Here is a 20,618-nt window from a genome sequence, read left to right as displayed (position 1 = left end):
AGCAGAGGCTCTGTAAGAGCTCTGCTCCAGAGGCGAGCCTGGACAGTGAGGCCCAAAGGAGAGAAGAGAAGGAGGAGAGGGAGCAGGAAGGCTCCAGGAACGGAAGAAGGGACTCTAGGGGTACGGGCCGTGCAGAAGGCCACTCGTACGCCCGCATCTACCGGGAGGTGGAGGGGTCGGCTGCATACAGGGTACCAGATCCCTCAACTAGCAGAAGATTGCATATCTTAACTAGAAACAGTATTTCATGTCCTCCTGTAGCCAACATTCCATACCAGTCTCACCAGGAAGGTAACTACATAGGACCCAGGGGACGAAACAGACGTCGCCCGCCAAGGACCGCAGGTACCGGACTGGGACACTTGGTATGAGGTTCAGGGAGACAGCCAGAGAGAAGACACAGAAGGGGGTCCAGCTAAGAACTCCAGACATATCTGAGGGTGGACTGTACCCCTCACTGATTAAACGCAGCACGACGTGGACAGTTATACTGAGCTCTGTAACTTGGACTGCAATAACCATGAGTAAAGACCCTGGAACTGCACCACCTTGTCTCTGTGTTTCTTGCTGCACCAACACTCCCTGCACTACAACGCCCAGCACAACCACCAACATCCACACCCTGCCCTGAAGCTAACTCTTCCTGTGGGGAGTCATAACATCCTTGCTGCAATACCACCAGCTTCAGAGGACTGTTCCGGAGCGGCGGCTTCCCCCTTTAGCCGCATTCCACAGGTGGCGTAGTCGGACTCTTTAATAAAACCTATACATATAATTTCCCTTGGATTGACTGCCCTGGGTCACGGGCGGGGTCATCGCCACTGTGACTACAACCCCCAGCATCAACCGGCCCGGCACCGGGTACCCCACGGCCCAGGGGGCGCGTCTCATACAGGTGTTAGAATTCCTTGAATAGCTCAGCTTAAAAAGCAGGGCCTTGATCTGTGAGCACCTTTTCCGGATATCCATGGTGTCTGCAGAAGTAGGCTTGGAACGTTCTTGCTGCAGTTTCTGCCGTCAGGTCCTTGACAGGGGCTACCACCAGGAACCGGGAATAGTGATCCACCATGGTCAGGGCATAGGAATAGCCTGACCTGCTGGGTGACAGTTTGACGTGATCCAGAGCGACAATCTCCAGGGGTTGGGTTGTTTTGATGGACTGCAAGGGTGCTTTCTGGCTGCCGTAGTCTTTCCTTCTGAGGCTACAGGGCCCACAATTCTGGCACCACCTCTCTATGGAGCTCCGCATTCCAACCCAATAGAACCGGTCCTTCAGCAGGGTCTCCAGCTTCTTCCAGCCAAAGTGACCTACTTGATCGTGGTAGGCCTCTAACACCATCTGGATATCTGTCCTAGGTACAACAATCTGCCACACCATTTCATGGGTCTTGGGGTTGACATACCTTCTGCACAGCTTCTCTCTGTAGATGAACAGCCGGCTTCTCTCATTCCACAGGTGTTTTGCTTGTGGGGGAGCATCCTTCTCCAGGTGAGAACCTTCTTGGGTTATCAGTCTTTTGATGAGGCTGACAACCGGGTCACTGTCCTGGGTCTCCTTCCAGCTGTGATGAGGTAGAGGGTTTGGCATCCTACCATGACATCTTCTGGAGGCGTGTTGCTCGTGGACCACTCCGCTTCTGTGGAAGGCAGGTAATTCAACTTCTTCTAGGTCATCCACTTCATCCTCGGTGTCTGACTGGTGGGGCATCCTTGACTGGGCATCAGCATTGGTATTCTTGTGACCTGCCCGGTACTTGATTGTGAACTGATAATTCGACAGTCTGGCTACCCAACGCTGTTCCATGGCTCCCAAACTGGCAGTCTCCAGGTGTGTCAAGGGATTATTGTCGGTAAAGGCTGTGAATTTAGTTGAGGCTAGGTAATGCTTGAATCTTTCGGTGATAGCCCAGACCAAGGCCAGGAACTCCAGCTTGAAGGAACTGTAATTCTCCGGGTTCCTCTCAGTAGGGTGAAGCTTCCTGCTGGCAAACGCAATTACCTTTTCTCTGCCGTTTTGCTTCTGGGACAACACAGCTCCCAGTCCCTCGTTGCTAGCGTCGGTGTACAACAGGAAAGGCTGGCTGTAGTCAGGGTAAGCCAGGATTTCTTCACCAGTTAGGACTTCCTTCATTGATGCAAAGGACTCAGTCTGCTCTTTGCCCCACTGGAATGGGGGACTTTTTCCTCTTTTGGACTGTCCTACCAGTGTCCTACCTTGTAGAGGTGCTACCTTTTTGGTATAGTCCTTTATGAACCTCCTGTAGTACCCGACCAGTCCCAGGAATTGCCGTACTTCTTTGGTGTTTCTCGGTTCAGGCCACTTCTGGATGGCAGTGACCTTCTCCGGGTCTGGTGCTACTCCCTCTGAGCTGACTACGTGTCCCAGGTACTGAACCTTCTGTTTGAGCAGGTGGCACTTGGAAGGTTTTAGTTTCATCCCATACCGGGACAATGCTTCAAATACCTCCGCCAGGTGCTTCAGATGGTCCTCATATGTCCTCGAGTACACGATAATGTCATCCAGGTACAGCAGCACTGTCTCGAAGTTCCGGTGTCCTAAGCAACACTCCATCAGCCTCTGGAATGTCCCGGGGGTGTTGCAGAGCCCAAACGGCATACTGTTGAATTCGCACAGTCCCAACGGGGTGGTAAAGGCTGTCTTCTCCCGGTCTTCCTCAGCAACAGAGACTTGCCAGTACCCGCTAGTGAGATCCAATGTAGCGAAGTAATTGGCAGATTTTAGTGCAGCCAGGGATTCCTCTATACGGGGCAAAGGGTATGCATCTTTATGTGTTATTCGATTAATTTGTCTATAATCTACACATCCTCATGTTACCTGTAATGCACACGCCCGGGCTGAGCGGCGTGTGTGTGTGATTCCACTGGACCGTGCCAGAGAGTGAATGCCTGGAGGGGCGTAACTAGGTATTCACCCGATCCGACCAAGGTCGCACGAGGGTATACGACGCCAGTGCACCAAGGAGGAACCGAGCAGAGGGACCAGGTGCTACTCCAGGACAGACCCCGGACACGGCTGTTGACCCACACAGGGGAATACAGGAACAGACAGGTTAGGCTGGCACACAGACTGGTGGGTATAGGCAGGCACGACTGGTATGCAGGCAGGCGGGTATGCAGGCAGGGGGTACAGGCAAGCATGGCTAGAGTGCAGACAGGGAGGCACTAGCAGGTAGGAACACAGGCGGGATAGGACCCAGTACACACTGGGACTCAGGAACAGAACCACAGATGTGGCGGACAAACACAGCAGAGTAAGGCCGCCCAGAGTGGTGAGCGAGAGCAGGGCAAGACGAGGCCGCCTGGAGCGGTGAGCGAGAGTAGAGCAGGACGAGGCCGCCTGGAGCGGTGAGCAAGAGTAGAGCAGGACGAGGCCGCCTGGAGTGGTGAGCAAAGGGTCAGAGCAGAGCGAGACTGCCGGAGCAGCGAGCAAAGGGTCAGAGCAGAGCGAGACTGCCGGAGCAGCGAGCAAAGGGTCAGAGCAGAGCGAGACTGCCGGAGCAGCGAGCAAAGGGTCAGAGCAGAGCGAGACTGCCGGAGCAGCAAGCAAAGGGTCAGAGCAGAGCGAGACTGCTGGAGCAGCGAGCAAAGGGTCAGAGCGGAGCGAGACTGCCGGAGCAGTGAGCAAAGGGTCAGAGCGGAGCGGGACTGCCGGAGCAGTGAGCAAAGGGTCAGAGCGGAGCCAGACTGCTGGAGCAGTGAGCAAAGGGTCAGAGCGGAGCAAGACTGCCGGAGCAGTGAGCAAAGGGTCAGAGCAGGCCAGAACCGCCGGAGCGGTGAGCAAAGGCAGAGCAGGCTAGAACCGCCGGAGCGGTGAGCAAGGCAGAGCAGGCTAGAACGGCCGGAGCGGTGAGCAAGGCAGAGCAGGCTAGAACCGCTGGAGCGATGAGCAAGGCAGAGCAGGCTAGAACCGCCGTAGCGGTGAACAAGGCAGAGCAGGCTAGAACCGCCGGAGTGGTGAGCAAGGCAGAGCAGGGGGGACAGGGCTCTGTACACACAGAACAGGCAGGAAGGGAAAGGCAGAACCAGATACCCACAGGGTACTTACAGTGAAGTAGCGAGTGGACCACTAACTCACAAACGGAAGTACAGTGACAACGAGCAGGAGTTAGGTACGAGTTCAGACTCTGCAGAAAAAGGAAAGGTACGGACATAGAGAAACACAGGAAACAGGCTAGAAGAGTATACAGACAAGAACAGACACAGTAGCAAGATACAGGAGCAGGTCTAGGTATGCAGCCCCTAGAAGGCGGGAGGAACAGGCTAGGAGCGTGTTCAGACAGGACAGACAAGATACAGGAGCGGGTCTAGGTATGTGGCCCCTAGAAGGCGGAACAAACAGGCAAGGAGCGTGTTCAGACAGGCCTGGAAATACAGCCTCCAGGAAGGGCAGGCAAGCAAACACAGAAGGGGACCTGGCACATTCAGAGTGAGAGAGCACACTGAATGAAACACGATGCTCAGGCATGGGTTAATTGGAGCAGCTGGTTTAAATACCAGGTGACAGACAGCAATAGGCTGAGGACGCACAAGGGGTGTGCCTGCAGCAGCTACAAGAAGCAGGAAGTGATCGGGCGCCGCCCTTAAGCAGCAGAAACAGAAGCAAACAGACAGCATGGAGGGAAGCCAGAGAGACATTCTGGATTGGAGATCAAGTGCGCGCTCTTGCACAGTGGGAGATGGACCACTATGCAAGGACGCCGCCAGGTATGTTACCGTCCTTTTTCCTGACCAGGACCAAGGGAGCTGCCCAGGGGCTACAGCTATCCCTTATTACACCTGCCTTTTTCATGTCATGCAACATTTCCTTGGCTTTCTGATAATGTGCTGGTGGTATGGGTCTGTAATGCTCTTTAATGGGTGGATGGTTGTGTTTTACCCCTTTAACCCTTCCAAAATCAAGTGGGTGTTTACTAAACACTTGTTCATATTCCTGAACCACTCTGTTATCACCGTGTTTCTGATGGACAGGAGTGGCGTCAGTTCCAACATGGAGCTGTTGACACCAATCCTCCAGCTGAGCTTCAGAGTCATTGTCATCCACTGTATCCGGTGGGGTCAAGGATTCCACTGTGTATGGCATCATTACTCACAGTATACAGTCTGGCAACAGTGGCGTATCTTGGCAATTTGACTTCCTCCTCCCCACAATTTAGGAGACGTACGGGTACCCTCCCATTGCATACATCAACTACCCCTCTAGCAGTTAAGAGTGTAGGTCTGTGCTCTGAGCTAATGGGCTCCACTACCGCCTGGTAGTTCTGTCCCTTGAGACCTATTGCTGCCCTACACCAAATCAGCATCTCACTCATTGGGGGAATCACAATGGGTGTAGGGTCTGTCACCCGTACATTACCAATCTCACCACCTGTTAGTTTTGCCTGTTGCTGGTACAGGAGGGCTCAAATTTCTTTCTGGAGCACCTTCCTCTGCCCTGGTTTGGCAGTGTCAGCAATCTGTTGGAGTAAAAACAACACTTCTCCCAAACAGTTACCAACAATATTTGTACCAAGTATCATATACGGACCAGGGTTAGATTCTATGACAATTAGTCCTTGGTCCTTTAGTTCCACTCTCCCCACCTTCACTGTCACGTCCTTAACCCCTACTAGGTTAAGAGGAAGGCCATTGGAGGCATACACAGAGAGGTTCGGGGCTGGCGGGTGGAGTTCATCTATGGACCAGTACCTTTTGTAGAGAACATCAGGTATGATGGTTACCTGTGAGCCGGTGTCCAGTAATGCAGGTGTTGCTTTGCCGTCCAGCACGATGGACAGGAAAGGCCTTCCTCCTACAAACCGGTCGTACCAGCTTGATGGGCCTGGTTGATCTACTCCTGGGTGTCGGCCCTTGGCCCCAAGGTTTGCCCGTTTAAAGGACAGTTCCACACGGTGTGGCCTGCCTTTTAGCAACGGTAGCAGATGAATTCTCCTGGAGGGCGACGTTGGTCGTTGGTCCTCCCATGGGGTGCCGTTGTCCTCCTACGGGGTGGCGTTGTCCTCCTTCTTCTCCTCATCCAGGGGACATCCTCAGGACTGTCGGCGAGTAGGATCCTTCCTTCCTGCTCGGGCTCCGTCTGTAGCTACAGGGTGCTCAGGACGGTGGTCAGGGTTTTACTTAGCTGACGCACTTCAGAGTGCAGGCTGTCCAGCTCGCTAGGGGGCACTGTTTGTGTAGCACCCTGAGGATTCGGCTGCTACAGGGGTATTGCACCTCAACCCAGAGGTGTGATATTCCACTCCCGGGTAAGGATGGAGTGTGGAACTGAGCTCAGATAGACTGCATGCACTACATACATCCCATTCCAGAGGAGCAGGCCGACGGCACTCCCACTTAGAAATGTGCAGGTGCGACCGAGCCTGTTCCTGGCTGGAGTGGGAGGGGGGAGGAACATCCCATGTAGTGTAGGGGCAGATAGGGGGAGCAGTCTGGGTAGTGGTAGGAGCTCATTGGGTGCTGGTCACCTGAGCTCACACATAGAGGGATATATAAGGAGGGCACCAACTAGGATCAGGGTCAGACGCAGAGAGTAAGTCAGATGCAGAGGACAAGCCTGCAGAAAGAAACAACAGCCCTGGAGAGAGAGTGGAGTAAAGAAGGAGACCCAGAGGGGGACAAAGAAAGGACCCAAGAACCCAAATAAGAACACCGGGTGAGGAGTCAGCAGAAGGGTACCGGAACCCAAGCTGGTGGGGGTAAAGACATTCCCCAGCCAGAGACCGGAGACCGTGGGCAGAGTCTGTCACGGTCACCCACTACATTCACCCTGAAGGCACACCACATGGAGGGTCAGGGAACCTGAGGCCAAAGGTTGCCCAACAGAAGGCCCGAGGGAGCTGGATTTAGGTGAATCACTGGTGGGGACGGCTGAAGGAAGGACAGAGGGAGAGCTCAGGGCCACGCTCCGGACTTGTTTGGGGGTTGGCCGGATCCAGGACCTGGTGGACGCAGCACGGCTCGGGAGGTCACTTGGAGCTAGAGTGGCCAGGAACATCTGCAGTAAGTAAAGACCCTTAACTGCACTACCCGAGTCTGTCATCATTACCGGCTGCACCGCACCACCACAACCCCCATCCTCTGCGCCTGTCCCCTCTGAGGCTATACCCCTCCCGTTGGGGGTTATCCCACCAAGCTGCGCATCCACCATCAGCCTCAGCGGACCCTGCTGCAGCGGCGGCCACAGTGACCGCATCACAACGGGTGGCGTAGTCGACACAACGAACTTTAATAACATCAGTAAAGACTGCCACATAACCCTGAGCTTGACGCCCTGGGCACGGGACCGGGTCACAGCCGCTCGGAGACTACAACCCCCCCCCCATCTGATCCGGTGCCGGGTATTCCCCTCAAAACGGAATATGTCCCAGGGGGCGCGTCAACTTTGGCGTAGTCGGCAGGATTACGTGCCCGCAACACCCGGGTACTGCGTGCCTGAAGAAAAGTGCAAGTTTACCTCAGAAAGAAGACTCCTGCCGGTTCCGGAGGGTCCACGCCATCGGACTCCATCACCAGTCGTTTCCCGCCGATTGTCCGCCATTTCCAGCTTGTTCCCGCCATCTGCAGAGTTTCCCGCCACTGGGCGACGCTTCCCGCCAAAACCGCAGATTTCCCGCCTTGGAAGAGCAGCGGACGCCATTATGGGCGTGCCAAAGGAGGGCGAGAGGCCACCTCCCATCGTGGGCCGGGACAGAAAATGGCGCCAAAAGTGGAAACCGCCCCCACCAACAGAGACTGTGATGCTGGAGGTGTCTGTCAGCGTGAAAGAACTACCCCGGGAGCTGACAGTCACCGAGTTGCCCCGGGACCGCCCTCGAAGTGGGAGGAGACGAAAGAAAAGAGCAAAGATGGGTGTCGCTTGGAGCAGTCTAGAACGAGCGCACCCGGAGGCGAGGTGTCCAGAGCGAGAGCACCCGGAGTCGAGGAGAGAAAGAGTAGACCCGGGAATGGAGCGGCAGCAGAGCAGCACCGGCCCGCTGGCCAGGAGCCTGCAGAAGGAAGAAGGAGGAGAGCAGAGCAGCACCGGCCCGCTGGCCAGGAGCCTGCCGGAAGAAGAGCAGAGCAGCACCGACCCGATGGTCAGGAGCCTGCTAGAGTCAACAACCCCGCTAGGCTTAGCGGAGATCCTGGCGCAGCTTCCCCGAGATCGGGAGTGCGCGCGGAGTGCCCTGGAGGGCCTCGCGGGAAGGATGGCCCGAGTGCAGAGGGAGATCCTGGCGGAGTGGGGCCGGGAGATGGCCCAGCAAGCTGGAATCCGCCCACGGAACCCGCTCCCTTGGAAGAAGACACCGACTACCTCTGCGGATGACGCGGGAGGACCCAAGGCCGGAGACGGCGCAGAAGAGGGAGCGAGACGTATGGCAGCAGGTAAGGGGGATGCCTATACCCCATACCGGAAGACCACCCACCTGCCCCAGCTCCCCGTCGCAGAGCCCGAAAGTCCCCCTGCCGTACCCGAGACCGCCATGACACCGCCACCGACTAGGCCCCGACCGGAAGCCGCCGTCGCGACCCCAGTGACGTCACGCGTCGTGACCCGGAGCGTGGCGCAGGAAGAAGAGCCTCCGGCCTGGTCGCAGGGCCTAGCGTTTCCGGGCGCCGCATCCAAAGCAGAGCCATCTACCTCCGCGGAGCCTCCGGCCTGGTCGCAAGGCCAGGTAACCCAGGGCGCCGCCGTCCTAACGGTGCCCTTCACCTTCCAGGTGCCCCAGGCCTGGCCGCAAGGCCTGGGCAACCCGGGCGCCATCACCACCGCGCCCGCGCCCGTAATACCAAGGGTGCCACACCTGGGGGAGGACCTCTTCGGCCAGCTCACATGGCCGGACGGGCGGCCCTTCATCTGGCCCGAAGGGTACCCTGAGCTAGAGCGGCAGCAAAGACTAGGGCCCTTGTGTGAGCCCCTGATCCCGGCTCCAAAGCCCGTGACTCGGGTCTCGCCTCCACTCGAGGAAGCCCAGTTCGTGTGGGACCCCACGGGAGAAGATTTGATGGGGTTCACCGGAGAGACTCGGGCAGCTGCAGCAGAGCGTACCGAGTGTTGCCGTCAACAGCTGGCAGAGTTCAAGAGAGAGCGGGAGGAGAGGCGGGCCAGAGAGCAATGGGCCCAGACCCGCAGCGCGGAGCAAAAGAGTCGGACCAGAAGGAACCCCCGTGCAGCAGATCGTCCCCGTACCATCGGGACGGTAATAAAGTTTAATGCGCAGCATGGGTGGGGCTTCATAAAGGACCGGAACACCATGGGTGACGTCTTCGTTACCCGACGGGACGTCGAGTCCCACCTGCCAGAGGGTCACAAAGGCCGTGACCTCTACGTCGGTGACGAGGTAACGTTCACCCGGCACAAGTGTGCCAAGGGACCTTATGCCCTCCACGTGCACCGCCTGACAGAGGAGGAGTTGCGGTGTAGGGAGGAAGAGCCAGAAGACCCGGACGGGTTCAAGGCTAGGAGGTACTACGATTAAGAACAGTAGTAAAGAAAAACTGTATATAGTTACCCGTCGGGGTACACAAGAAACCGTGGCTGCTTTAACGTTTAGTCCCCGTTGGGACCAGTGAACAGTTTAACCCGTGTGTCCCTTACCCAAACCAGGCTGAGGACTGTGAGCAGCCATCCCTTTCCCTTACCTGGCCGGGGACTGAGAACGGCCAAAACTTCCCTGTACATAGTTGCGCTTCCTAAGGCGCCCCCTACTGGTTTTATGAGAAACTGCTTTTCAAAAGACTGTCGCACTTTACCTGGTCACGAGTTGCACGGTGACCAGAGGAGGAAGAAAGAAAGAGACGACGAGAATGTTATGATGATGTTTATATGAAAAAGTTTATATATATATAATATTTTATATGTTTTATATGTTTATAAAAATTTGTATGTTTGGTGTTTTTGTCTTTGCAGCCCGAGGACGTGCTGTGATTTACCAGGGGGGAATGTAGCACCCTGAGGATTCGGCTGCTACAGGGGTATTGCACCTCAACCCAGAGGTGTGATATTCCACTCCCGGGTAAGGATGGAGTGTGGAACTGAGCTCAGATAGACTGCATGCACTACATACATCCCATTCCAGAGGAGCAGGCCGACGGCACTCCCACTTAGAAATGTGCAGGTGCGACCGAGCCTGTTCCTGGCTGGAGTGGGAGGGGGGAGGAACATCCCATGTAGTGTAGGGGCAGATAGGGGGAGCAGTCTGGGTAGTGGTAGGAGCTCATTGGGTGCTGGTCACCTGAGCTCACACATAGAGGGATATATAAGGAGGGCACCAACTAGGATCAGGGTCAGACGCAGAGAGTAAGTCAGATGCAGAGGACAAGCCTGCAGAAAGAAACAACAGCCCTGGAGAGAGAGTGGAGTAAAGAAGGAGACCCAGAGGGGGACAAAGAAAGGACCCAAGAACCCAAATAAGAACACCGGGTGAGGAGTCAGCAGAAGGGTACCGGAACCCAAGCTGGTGGGGGTAAAGACATTCCCCAGCCAGAGACCGGAGACCGTGGGCAGAGTCTGTCACGGTCACCCACTACATTCACCCTGAAGGCACACCACATGGAGGGTCAGGGAACCTGAGGCCAAAGGTTGCCCAACAGAAGGCCCGAGGGAGCTGGATTTAGGTGAATCACTGGTGGGGACGGCTGAAGGAAGGACAGAGGGAGAGCTCAGGGCCACGCTCCGGACTTGTTTGGGGGTTGGCCGGATCCAGGACCTGGTGGACGCAGCACGGCTCGGGAGGTCACTTGGAGCTAGAGTGGCCAGGAACATCTGCAGTAAGTAAAGACCCTTAACTGCACTACCCGAGTCTGTCATCATTACCGGCTGCACCGCACCACCACAACCCCCATCCTCTGCGCCTGTCCCCTCTGAGGCTATACCCCTCCCGTTGGGGGTTATCCCACCAAGCTGCGCATCCACCATCAGCCTCAGCGGACCCTGCTGCAGCGGCGGCCACAGTGACCGCATCACAACGGGTGGCGTAGTCGACACAACGAACTTTAATAACATCAGTAAAGACTGCCACATAACCCTGAGCTTGACGCCCTGGTCACGGGACCGGGTCACAGCCGCTCGGAGACTACAACCCCCCCCCCATCTGATCCGGTGCCGGGTATTCCCCTCAAAACGGAATATGTCCCAGGGGGCGCGTCATTTGCATTTTTGTTTCAGCCGTTAATGAAGGAGCAGTAGGTGCTGCGGGCACTGGGATGGCCCCACCCTGGCAACGCTGGATAGCAGTGTCTGTGGTTTCCAGGGGCTGCAGGCCCTTTATAGTCATGTCCTTCAGGGCGTCAAAGGTGGAATTTGGATGATCTAAGGCCCACCACCGTAGAGTTCTGCTCTCCTCCTGGGACCTCAACCCCCGGATGAACTGTTCTGTCAGCATTTTGTCCTCACCATGTATGCTGGCTGGACTAACCTGTTTCAGGGCCCGCAGGGCTTCCTGTAAGCGCCAGGCATAGTCCCGGATACTGTCCTCAGGTTTCTGGGTACAGTGGTAGAACCTCATCCAGAGATCTGTCTCAGTGCGGTTTTCAAAGACAGTTTGCAGTCTCTTAAAGATAATGGATACTGATTCCTGGTCTGCGGCTGGCCAGGTTTCAACTTCCCGCTCTGCGGCACCAGTCAATTGTCCCAGCACAACAGCGGCTCTCTGCTTACCAGTCATTGAGTACATATCCAGTACACCGCATATTTCCCTTTTGAATCCGGGCAGGGTGTCTGGTTTGCCATCATATTGGGGAAGCAATATTGCTCCAGGGATATACGGCAGGGCCATGGGTATTAATGGAGTCACAACCCCTGCTGGTGTGGCGGCCGCTCCTTCCTGAGCAGCGCCGGGCGCGAGTTGAGCATCAGGAGCATTAACCGGTGCGCCGGCGTTTTGCTGGTCGTCGGCCATGGTTGCGCCCCCCCCAGCAAACCGTAGCCTACCTCCTGTTTCTTTTTCAGTTAGGCCGCAGCTCCGCAGACGACGGTCTCCTTCCAGGACCTGACGCTTCCTGGTGCTGCGTCAGAGCGCGAGGCGGGGCTTGAGCTTAACGCGCTTCTAGCAGTCACGCCTCTCCGATTCCCGCGGTTACGCCCCTCTTCTTCCCAAGCGGCGATGCGGTAATGGCGGCAATGTTCACCATAGTAAAAACACAGTTCAATTACGGCACACAGTACCCAGTGGCAACGGGCACGAAATCCTGTTTGTGATGCCAGGAAAGAGAGCTGTGTCACCCAGGGGGAATATAGGGGACTCGGTACCCGGGCCTTTTACCTTGTTTAGGAGGTCACGGCAGTCGGCTCCTGGGCCCGTACTCTGGGTCTCGCTTTAAAAAGGAGTTTTAGTGTACAGTTTGTCTCATGACCCCACCTGTGGTTTCCGGTAATAGTTACCGGCGCTGCTGCAGACCTCCGGGGGTGATGGAATGGCAGCTGGGATGTTTCTGCTCCCCACAGGCGGAGCGGGCCCCCGGGGCAGTGTAGGTGCAGATGGTGGTGATGCTGGGGCTTGTAGTGCAGGAGACATGGCGCAGCAGGAGTAACTGACAGAGACAGGGGATTCACTTCAGTACCTTTACTGGTGCGGATGACAGGTACGTTCCAGGGTACTCGGTAGGAAGGGTGCACTTCAGGACTTCTCCCCAGTGAGTGGGTATAAGGCCTCCTGGTCCGTGTTTCCCTCTCTCTAAGCTCCTGGCCAGCCTGCAACTGGGCCTAGCTTCTGTGTCGTGCTGTTCCTTCACCTGTCGCTTGGTATTAGGACCTTTTTCTGGCAACCACTATCCCTGGATGCCGGGGCCTTCGTGGTTCCTAGTCCTGTCAAGGGTTTAGCTTCAGGTCAACCAGGGACTTGTAGTCCTCCTGGTATGCCGGTGATCCCTACTGGGTATAAAGGACCCTGTAGGCGCGGACCCGGTGTCCGGTTCGTGTCTTGGGGTGAGCCTATGATGCTCCTCTGCCCCCTCAACTCCTCTCTCCTCTCCTCTTTGCCTCCAGACACACTCGGGGCCCTCAATGCAGCAGCAGACGTGCTGCGTCTTCACTGCTCTCAGTGGCAGCACACTCTCTGAACAACTAACTCTGACTTTCTGACTGCCTGGCTCCACCTTCCATATATATATATCCCTAACGGGCTCCCTCTGGTGGTATGAGGTGGAAGGGTGGAGGTGTTTGTTTGTAACGAGGGCCTCTTGTGGAGAAGTCCGTCCATGTACCCTTTTGGGACCTGTGGTACCTGTGAACAGCAGTGTGCCACACATACTTTCTCCATATTACATTGCTTGGTTTGAGGACCGAGAAGCCCCCGGAGGTGGATGTGGGGGGCACATACTTTCCTCCATATTAATGTCTATGGATTTAGATGAGGACAGAGAATCCACTGGAGGTGGATGTGGGGGGCACATACTTTTCTCCATATTAATGTCTATAGATGCAGATGAGGACAGAGAAGCCCCCGGAGGTGGATGTGGGGGGGACATACTCTCCTCCATATTAATGTCTATGGATGTAGATGAGGACAGAGAAGCCCCCGGAGGTGGATGTGGGGGGGACATACTCTCCTCCATATTAATGTCTATGGATGTAGATGAGGACAGAGAAGCCCCCGGAGGTGGATGTGGGGGGCACATACTTTTCTCCATATTAATGTCTATTGATGTAGATGAGGACAGAGAAGCCCCCGGAGGTGGATGTGGGGGGCAAATACTGTTCTCTGTATGTTATAGGTCAGATATTCTTACATTTAATAATATGAGCTCCTCCTCCTTCATTTTGCTCTATATTTACCAGGGGAGGGTCTCGGTCTGCAGAGGTCGGGGCTACCCCGGGACCTGGCACCTGAGGGCCACCATTAAGGCTTCCCCTTCTTCTCATCCTACCATCTTCTGTTTCCCAGTTGACCGCATGTCCATTCCTGGATGAGCTGGGTGCCCGGGGTCATGGGGGGTGTTATCGCCCCAGAGGGATCTCTGCTCTCGAGTCCGCAGGTTATCAGAGGGAGAGGAGTGACACATGTAGGATCCGTCTGCACAGAGTTTGTGTGTGGTCTGGACCCATGGAAATACATAGCTTTGCATAGGAGCTGCATACCTGAAATGTTTGGAGATTTGTAATTAACCTTCCTCACAACGATACTGGTGTTTGTTACTTTAGAAGCTTTGGAGCAATAACTTTTATATTCAGTGCAGACAAATACTAATGGAAGACAAAATGACATAAAACATGAAGATTCTGGGCATTGCCTGAGCCCGGTCTGCATCATCAACTCTGCTGCATTATGGTACCTGCCAGCCTGCTTGTCTCAACTATTCCAAGGTGCTGACTGCACACTCTTTCCTGCTGTGACAAGGTAACCACCGGCATACTCGTCTTTAGTAATCCAAGGTGCGGTCCGCACACTTGACTCTGCTACATTTAGTGCTTCCAGTTCACAGATTCACATGCCGCCCTGCAATCCCAGCTCTACTTATCCTCGCCGTTCCTTGTGCCCACCCTCAGCTGCACCGATGCTTCCGGTCTGTACTGCTCACCTTGATTTATTTAGTCCACCTTATAAGTGAGCCTTCACCACATTGATCAGATAACTTAAACTGACATTACGCTAAAACTGTGACAAAAGCGGCTTTTATTCACATGTGGTTCGGCTGCGGTGAAGAAAATGTGAATATGTCCCAAGTAACATAACCATAACAATAATGGCACCGGAATGACATAGGGAGCAATATTCTCCCTGTAGCTTCATTACAATGTAACACCCTGGATTATCACTTTAAAGTTCAGGTGCGACCTCATACAGGTCAGTGACCTTCTGTGAGATCACTGGTCCCGCCCATGAGGATCCTGGTCCTGGAAACAGCAGACATTAGCTGACGAGTTCGGTCACATGACAACGCAGCAGCTGCACTTCTGTGGATAGTTCTCCGTATACACTTGGTCCTCTTTTCCATATACAAAGTAATTATAGCGGTTCCCCTTCCACGCGTACTCCACCTTGGTGAGTGGCAGCAATTGGATGCTGTGTCTCTGCAGGAGCAAGGAAAATAATCATTAAACTTTGCATGGGTTAACCTCGCCCTCTGGGAAAGGATGGTCCCCGCATGAAGCCCACCGCCCACAGCTGCCATGTTGTAATCTCTATTAGAATCATAATTATTCATTTCTGCTAGTAACGCACCTGTCTGATCACTCGGCTCGAGGAGAAAAACTCGGTACGGTGCTGCTGCAAAGCAAACTGGGAAGACTGATTTATGGAAGGAACTGGAAAAGCAACGAGCGGAGACAACTGCAAGAAGGAAAATTTCCGATCACAAACACCGGCCTCTCCCATCTTTATTAAATTCTATTTATTATCAAAATGAAGAAATTATTTTTTTTGTAATAAACCAATGAAACAAGTACAATATAAATAACTGAACACAAATAATAATAATATAACAAAGATTTCTCTAAATACACCATAAAATGTCACTGTCGGTGGTGTCCACAGTGAAGCATTGGTGGTGGCTCAGTGATGCCTACAGTGAAGCATGGTGGGGGCTCAGTGATGCCTACAGTGAAGCATGGTGAGGGCTTGATGATATCTATAGTGGAGCATGGCGGGGGCTCTGTGATGTCTGCAGTGAAGTACAGCGGGGGCTTGGTGATGCCTACAGTGAAGCACGGCAGGGGCTTGTTGATGTCTGCAGTGAAGCACGTGGAGGCTCGGTGATGTCTACAGTGAAGCATGGCGGAGGCTCCGTGATGTCTACAGTGAAGCATGGCGGAGGCTCGGTGATGTCTACAGTGAAGCATGGCGGGGACTCCGTGGTGTCTACTGGGAAACATGGCAGGGGCTCGGTGATCCCTACAGTGAAGCACAGTGGGGGCTCAGAGATGTTTACAGTGAAGCATAGCAGAGGCTTGGTGGTGTTTACAATGAAGCTTGGTGGAGGCTCAGTGATGTTTACAGAGAAGCATGGCGGAGGCTCGGTGATGTCTACAGTGAAGCGTGGCAGAGGCTCGTTGATGTCTACAGTGAAGCATGGTGAGGACTCGGTGGTGTCTACAGTGAAGCATAGCTGGGGCTCGGTGGTGCCTATAGTGAAGCATGGTGGGGGTTCAGAGATGTTTACAGTGAAACATAGCGGGGACTCCATGGTGTCTACAATGAACCATGGCGAAGGCTCGGTGATGTCTACACTGAAGCATGATGGAGGCCCGGTGATATCTACAGTGAAGCAGGGCAGAGGCTCGGTGATGTCTATGTAGCGCCCCAGGGGTTCGGTTGCTACAGAGGTATTGCATCTCACCCAGAGGTGTGATGTCTCACTTCCAGGTAAGGATGGAGTGTGGCTCAGGACCCTAACACCCACATGCATTACACCACATTTCTGGGGGACAGGGCGACAATGCTCTCCGGTGTGAGCACAACTGCCCCTGTCCCTGGCTGGAGTGGGGGGAGGGAACACCTAGAAAGGGGGAACCCGGTAGTGTGTGGGTGGGGAGAGTAGATCCTGGGTGCACTGGGTAGAAGATATATAAGGTGGGCATCATCTTAGAGTTCAGTCAGTTCAGTCAGAGGAAGCAGAGAGAAAGAAGGAGGCTGGGAGCAGGGGCTCTGCATGGGCTCTGCTCCGCAGGCAGGCCAAGTCTCAAGGACTGAGCCTGGAGAGAGAAAACAGAAAGGAGAGGAACGGAGGAGGCTCCAGGAGTGGAGTGAAGGGACCCCAGGGGTGCGGACCGGCCAGCCGCCACCGCACACCCGCCGCTACCCTCATCTAGTGGAGGAGAGCAACTACCCTCAGTTAGTAACCGGAGGCTGTGGCATTGTACGTGCACGGCCCCTCACTACACCCGTTAGGAAGGCACCACATAGGGCCCAGGGAAACGGAACATACGTTTGCCCGCCAAGGCCCGAGGCAGCTGGACAGAAACGTGGTCAATTGTGGGGTACGACAGGCCAGAGAAAGGACACATGAAGGGGGTCCTGAAAAGCATTCCAAAGGTACCTGGGAGTTGGCCGAGCCCCTCACCTGGTGAGCACAGTACGACGTGGGCCGCCATTACCTGCAGAAGTGGCTTGGAGTGTAAAACTGTGAGTAAAGACCCTGGACTGCATCACTGGACTCTGAGTCATTACTGTTGCTCCTGCGCACCATCACCCCCACCATCTGCACTCACTGCCCTGAGGCTATACTCCTCCTGTGGGGAGTTATACTACCCCCTGCTGCGCACACAACATCAGCCTCAGCGCTCTGCCCGCAGCGGCGGTTCTCAGTGACCGCAATCTACTGGTGGCATAGTCGGACATTTAAACCTTACAAAAACCAAAGAAAGAGATCCGCCACTGGTTTGACCGCCCTGAGCCACGGGACCGGGTCGCCGCCACGGAGACTACAACCCCCAGCATTACACAGAGACCCGGCTCCGGGTATTCCCCTACCCACACGGCCTAGGGGGCACGTCATCTACAGTGAAGCAGGGCGAAGGCTCGGTGGTGTCTACACTGAAGCATGGCGGAGGCTCGGTGGTGTCTACAGTGAAGCACAGCAGGAATTCGGTGATGCCTATAGTGAAGCATGGTGGGGGCTCAAAGATATTTACAGTGAAGCATAGTGGGGGCTCATGTTGTCTACAATGAAGCACGGCGGAGGCTTGGTGATGTCTACAGTGAAGCATGGCAGAGGCTCATTGATGTCTACAGTAAAGCATGGCAGAGGCTCGGTGATGTCTACAGTGAAGAATGGCGGAGGATTGGTGATGTCTGCAGTGAAGCATAGCAGGAGCTCGGTGATGTCTACAGTGAAGCATGGCAGAGGCTCGGTGATGTCTACAGTGAAGCATGGCAAGGGATCAGTGATGCATCTATTCATTTTTGGGTTATCCATCCATCTATCTTTCTAAAGTACAAAGCCAAAGTTTTCTCACCTGCAATTTCTCATCCATGAATATTTTCTCTCCCGTCACCTTTCCAAACAGCTCAGTAGGAAAATCTGAATTGTGATCAGCTACAAACTCATAAATATGATTTTTCCTGGACTCAGAAGAGACAACACAATAATGACATAAAATTCACTATTACCCCCTAATATTCCGGTTGTGGTTTTCCCCCTCACCCTGAGATAAAGACTCCTCAGGGGTCGGCCTAGATATATGGAAATCCTCCACCTCACTACAGATGGAGGATCCTGCCTGCTGCAGTAAGTGGAATTATGGACTGGGGCCCCCCGGTGGAGCTATTTGACACCTGTCTCCCACCCTCCCCCTATTTAACTGCCTCCGTGACGACTACTACAAATTTTCTAATCCTTTGAAATTAAAACTTCACTGAAAACCCGCCAATAGTAATGATTAATGACTTTCTCTCTGGACCACCGCTGCAGATTATTACTCCCCTCCTCACCATGTGACAGTCAGCTCGATGAAGTTCAGGATCCGTCCGCGTCCAGAGCATCCCTCACACTTCACGTATTTGCTACTGTTACAGATCGTGCACCTGAGATTGAGGGGATGAAGAGTAAATAGAACATAAACATTGTACGTAATACTGAAAATGTAGCAAATATTGGATGTACGCAGCTCCCCTGCAGAACTATGGGCTCGATTTATTATTGCATTTGGCTTTTTTTTGTGTCATTTTTCCTGTTTTTTTTTGCTTTGTTTTGTCCTTCATTAAGTTGCCTCTATCTTGAAGTCGATTTTCCACTTATTCGTCATTGTGGCCGCTGTTTTTGAAATCCGGATGTTTGCAGGCAATTCATTATTTCTGACTTTTTAAGGCTGTGTGCCCACGTAGCATTTTTCAAGCGTATATGCTGCGGAGTTTCCGCAGCGTAAACGCTTGAAAAACGCATGTATATCCGCACCCCATGGTCCCCAATGGGATTCCGCAAGTTCTATGCACATGCTGCGGATTTTTCCGCAGCGTCTATGCCGCGTTCAAAAATCCGCAGCATGTCATTTAATTTTGCGTTTCCGCAAGCGGAATTGCCTTTGTCCAATGCATAAAAAACGCAAGGCAATTCCGCATGTGGAAAACGCGTGATAAACGCGCGAAAAATGCGCGATAAACGCGTGCGGAATTCCGCATGCATTTTTCCGGGAGAGGACTTGCATTTATGCAGCAGAAATTTTCTGCTTCATAAATGCAACGTGGGCACATAGCCTAACCCTTTTCCATTTTTTGGTTTTTCCTCCCCTTCTTCCCAGAGCCATAACTTTATTATTTTTCCGTCAATATGATTGTATGAGGGCTTGTTTTTTTTTTGTTTTTTTGCGAGACAAGTTTGACTTTTGAATGACATCATTCATTCTACTGGAAAATGGGGAAAAAAAATCCAATAGCAGTGAGATTACAAAAAAAAGTGCAATTAAAATTGTTTTTTGGATTTTTTATTTTTTTATTTACCATGTTCACTTTATGATAAAACTGACCTGGCAATATGATTCTCCAGCTCAGTACGAGTTCGCAGATTCCAAACATTTCTAGTTTATTTTTAATTTAAGAGGTGAAAAAAAAAATTCTGAAATTTTGTACGGAAGAAAAGAATTTCGCGTTTGTTGCCATTTTCTGAGACCCGTAACGTTTTTAATTTTCTTGATCTGGGGCTTATTTTTTTGCGCGCTATTTGGGGGTAGATACGATGTTTTGATTGCCTGTTATTGCATTTTATTGCAGACTGGACATTTCTGAATGCAGCAATACCAATTATCTGTATTTTTTTTTATTGTTTGTTTTTTAATGGGACAAAAGGGCGGTGATTTGAACCTTTTTTTATTTTTTACCGGGTTGAATAGTCCCCTTAGGAGACATGAAGCTGAAACCTTCTGATCGCCTGCATAACAAAAATCACGATCCCCTATGAACGCCAGTCACAGGGGTCTTCTGAAGACTCCCGGCTGTCAGGACAACCCATCGGCGCCCCGCGATCATGTGACAGGGGTGGGACTTCTGACGCGCTTCCGGTTAAATGTCGCTGTCAGTGATTGATGATCTATGGGTACCATTTTGGGGCATTTACAGCTTTTTGATCACTTTTTATTCAGTTTTTTTTATGGCACTTAGAGAAAACAAACTACAGAAATTCTAGCATTTTCTGATCATTTTTTTTACGGCATTAACCATACAAGATTAATAAGCTTATAGTTTTATGGTTCGGTTCTTTATGACACAATGATACTAATATGGATAGTTCTTTTTTTTCAATATTTCCTTGAATGGGATTTTTATTTTTTACAGGTAAAGTCTTTTTTATTTTACTTTTACAATTTTTATTCTCACTGTATGACCGTTTGGTCGTTTTTTTTTATTGCAGTCTATTATAACTATGGCAGAGTCTCATGGATGTACTAAGATTTCTGACCTGGGAGCCTATGTTAGGCCCCTGACTACCATAAAAACCGTCTGCACCCCTTGATTTCATTGTAAGGGTACTAATCAAGTGACAGATGCTGCTCCTTCCCTCTGTCTGACCGCTTACATGCTGTGGTTGAAATTCACTGTGGCATCTAAAGGGGTTAAATGGCTGGAATTAGAGGGTGTTGTAATCATGGCAGGTTGTCAGCTGTAAGTTATATCTATCACCGGCTCAGTATTAAAGCTTTATATGTCCAGCACACGGTAGAAAGAGGATAGGAGGGTTTTCTCAGTCCCTAC

At 52.9% G+C, this 20,618-nt stretch overlaps 1 protein-coding gene across 1 annotated transcript in view; it reads right to left on the bottom strand.

Annotated features, from left to right (window-relative positions):
- Positions 1-14,592: 14,592 nt before the first annotated feature.
- LOC141157772 (uncharacterized) overlaps positions 14,593-20,618 on the bottom strand; it is a 96,830-nt gene continuing 90,804 nt past the window's right edge. The window contains exons 28-31 of the mRNA XM_073645301.1: positions 18,366-18,458; positions 17,891-17,996; positions 15,159-15,266; positions 14,593-15,007 (exon numbers count right to left, since the gene is read on the bottom strand). Coding sequence (XP_073501402.1) covers positions 14,864-15,007; positions 15,159-15,266; positions 17,891-17,996; positions 18,366-18,458 — 451 coding nt within the window. The 3' untranslated portion in view covers positions 14,593-14,863. The remainder of the gene's footprint in view (positions 15,008-15,158; positions 15,267-17,890; positions 17,997-18,365; positions 18,459-20,618) is intronic.

The sequence above is a fragment of the Phyllobates terribilis genome, unplaced genomic scaffold (genome assembly GCF_046119375.1).
Source record: "Phyllobates terribilis strain yellow unplaced genomic scaffold, ASM4611937v1 Scaffold_8__6_contigs__length_399053987, whole genome shotgun sequence".
Taxonomy (NCBI): Eukaryota; Metazoa; Chordata; class Amphibia; order Anura; family Dendrobatidae; genus Phyllobates; species Phyllobates terribilis.
Note: the sequence above shows the minus strand (reverse complement) of the source record. Positions and strands in the feature narration are given on the sequence as shown.